At 37.2% G+C, this 3,173-nt stretch overlaps 1 protein-coding gene across 2 annotated transcripts in view; it reads right to left on the bottom strand.

The window, feature by feature from the left end:
• Positions 1–2,520, bottom strand: part of LOC119580914 (zinc finger protein 260-like) — a 3,604-nt gene extending 1,084 nt beyond the window's left edge. The window contains exons 1-2 of one of the 2 annotated variants that reach the window (XM_037929147.1): positions 1,745–2,520; positions 1–782 (exon numbers count right to left, since the gene is read on the bottom strand). The exon at positions 1–782 is cut by the window's left edge and continues 1,084 nt beyond it. In XM_037929147.1, coding sequence (XP_037785075.1) covers positions 1–782; positions 1,745–2,495 — 1,533 coding nt within the window. In that variant the 5' untranslated portion in view covers positions 2,496–2,520. The remainder of the gene's footprint in view (positions 783–1,744) is intronic. The other variant, XM_037929148.1, reaches the window with a different exon arrangement.
• Positions 2,521–3,173: the final 653 nt, after the last annotated feature.

Raw genomic sequence — 3,173 nt, 5'->3', positions numbered from 1 at the left:
TTGTACATGACGCCTGAGATCTTTGGCAATCAAAAAAACTTTGCTGCAAACTGGGCATGGATATTCAGTACTGCCTAACTTGTGCTTTCTAAGCAAGTGCTGGGACAGTAACTGCTTAGTTTTACACGTTTTCTCACATAAAGTACACTTAAAGTCTTGATTACTGTGGGTAGACACAATATGGTTACTGAGGGATGCTTTGCTGCTAAACCTTTCATTACACAGGGAGCATGTGAAGGGCCAGGAGTCCTCTTTTCCGTAGCACTTACTTTCCTTGTGAAGCAACATATGGCTCTCAAGGCTTTGTCTTGTCTTGTACAATGCCCCACAAATAGGACAAACTAATAGTCTGTGACTTCCACTACCTGCTTGATGTTTATACATTAATTCTTTACTGGCAAATATCCTACCACATGTACAGAAGATTTTTTCTGCACCATTTGGGTGTAAGACACGCATGTGTTTATTTAGAGCATTCTTACGCTTGAACCCCTTTAAACATATTGAACAAGTAAATGACTGTTCATTGGAATGACTAACTTTGTGTTCTTTCAGATGGGCTTGGGATGGAAATAATTTGGCACATTCACTGCATCTGTGAATCCTTTTACGATTATATTTTTTTCTTTCTGGAATGTTGCTTTGCTCTGTAGCACTTGATTCACTGTCAGCTTCCAAGTCAAAGTCACTGAATTGTAAACTGTCTCTAGTTATGTCACCACCAAACTCTAACTGTCTGTTTTTCTCACTGTTGTCTGTTCTTCTTTCACATCTGTTTGCATCTGTGGTATTAAATTGAAGTTTTTTTTTAGAAGGATGTCTTTACTTCTGTCACTAACATTTAACATACTACCATGTTTATTCTTAGATTTAACAACTAACTTATGAACATCACGTACATGATAATCAACACCTTTTGACTCGTCTAATACAAGATCACAAAATGGACACCGAGAACCAGAAACAGTCAGACTCTGCATATGTGAAATTTTTTTACCTGCTTCATTATTTTGCTTTATTTGGCCTGGATTACCTATTTTTGCCCGAGGTGCATTTGTTCTTCTACTTAAGATTTGAAATCTTCTGTTTGATTCTCTGATTTCCCCTGCAATTTTTCTACTATCTGTCAATATATTTATAGGTCTTCCATCTGCAAGGAAGCTCTTTTCATCCAAAAGGAATGACACTTGTTCAGCCATATCTGGAGAAGTTACAACACCCTGATCATCATCCATAACTGTAACCTGTCCAATACTTGCATCTTCTACCTGGGGATTCTCCAGTTGCTCTGCTCCACTATCAGATATGCTACCAGATAAGAGACTTAACCCATCATTTTCCCTATCAGAAAGGAAATGGAAATGTTTGTGCAGAAGAAAAGCAGGCTCAGATATACATGTGAACTTGCAATTTTCTTCTGGACACTGAAGCTGTCTTTGCCTAAGATGTATGACCTCTAAATGCTTCTCAAGTCTGATGTATGAAGTGAAGAATATATTACAAACATGGCATCTCAGCTGGTTCTTGTATGAAGTGCAATTATGTACACGAGAATTTGAAGGAACATAGTATCTTTGACAAAACGGGCATTGATATTTAAGACTAGAAATATCTGATGATGTCTGCACTACAGGACTATCAACTGGCTTTGAAAATTTTAATCTATTTGTCCTCCTACCTTTTCTTTTCCTAGACTGCATATCCTGTCTCAGTGCATCATCATCTAAGCTTTCTATATCCTCACCTGAATCCATGTTTCCCTCTGTAAAAATTTCTTCATCATAGCCAGTATCTCCCCACCTAATGACAAGGCCCTCTTCTCGTCTCCTCTGAATCCGTTTACTCATTCTTGATGATGAAACAACTATGTCCTGTTCCTGAACATCTGATTCTGTTAATATTTCCTGTTCCATGTCAGAATCATCCTTCGTAACACTGTCTGTGTCTGTGGGCTGGGTTTCCACAGACTTTCTCTTCCTACCTCTTTTCTTTGTACTTGTAAGCCCTGATCTTCTAAGTGCTTTAAAGGCAGCCTGGATGCTTTGTTTTTCATCTAGTTTATGTGTTATAACAGAACCTGATACAGGAGTAGGTATGCTGATGCCATTTCCCTGTGTTTCATTTTGTCTTGATAAATATGATTGAATTTCCTTGGCAATTTTCACAGAAGTTCTTTCATGATATTCAAAATCCTTCAACAGCTTTTCACATCTTTTGCATATAATAACTGCCTCATCTGCAACTCTGTTACACAAGGCCTGCAGATGCCCATCACACTGAGAGTTTAAGGAAATAACACACACACCATATGATGTCCTGCTTGTTTCCACTTCGCTTAGGTTATCTTCCACATAACCAACGGAGAGAGCCCTCAATAATACTTCTTTCAGAGTTTCTGAGTCATGTCTGATTCCAGTCTTTGAAAGTGAGGTATCTGTATCTGCTGTCCTTCTTCTATCACAGCAAATGTAGCAGACAGATGATTCCATTGTCATTCCTGAAAAATAGAAAAAAAGTTTTAAAAGTGATATGTATCTTAAAGGTAATACTCTATGCAGTATTGCTCTGAACTGATTCCCTGTTAACTTTAGATTCAAAGTTATTTATCACTTAACCCTTTCCTGACGGGTATTATACATAGTGGCCTGGGCCTCGCTGCCGGGGGCTTATATTGTCACCCAAGCATGCGCGACCGCTCATGCCCAATACCAGCATCCCTTGCCTTTTCTTCGTAATACTAAGAACCTATGTTGTATTTTCAAAATTATTATTTTCCAAGGTCTCTATTTGCCATATTTACTGATAAATCAAGACTGTAGGATATTTTTGTTGTTATATAGACTCCATAGTTGTTCATTATTCGTTCTATTGTCTGAATAAAATAAGCAGTGGGTGGCATCATGGAGTTGAAACCATAGGTTTTGCTGTATTTTTTTTTGCATTTTATAAGATAACTTTAGATTCAACAGGTTTATATTATCATTTCCATATAGATATACTTTTATGTTCAGTGTTTTTATAAATACGTGATTTTTTTTTTCCTTTTTTCAAAATTACATATCGGTATTTTCACATGGTTTTACATTATCACTTCATGAATACTATATAATATCTCTGGCCAATGTAGTCGATTACCGACGTAAATTTTTAAAAGGTAACCTCGGAAGCCCGAG

The sequence above is a fragment of the Penaeus monodon genome, chromosome 14, assembly GCF_015228065.2.
Source record: "Penaeus monodon isolate SGIC_2016 chromosome 14, NSTDA_Pmon_1, whole genome shotgun sequence".
Classification (NCBI taxonomy): domain Eukaryota; kingdom Metazoa; phylum Arthropoda; class Malacostraca; order Decapoda; family Penaeidae; genus Penaeus; species Penaeus monodon.
Note: the sequence above shows the minus strand (reverse complement) of the source record. Positions and strands in the feature narration are given on the sequence as shown.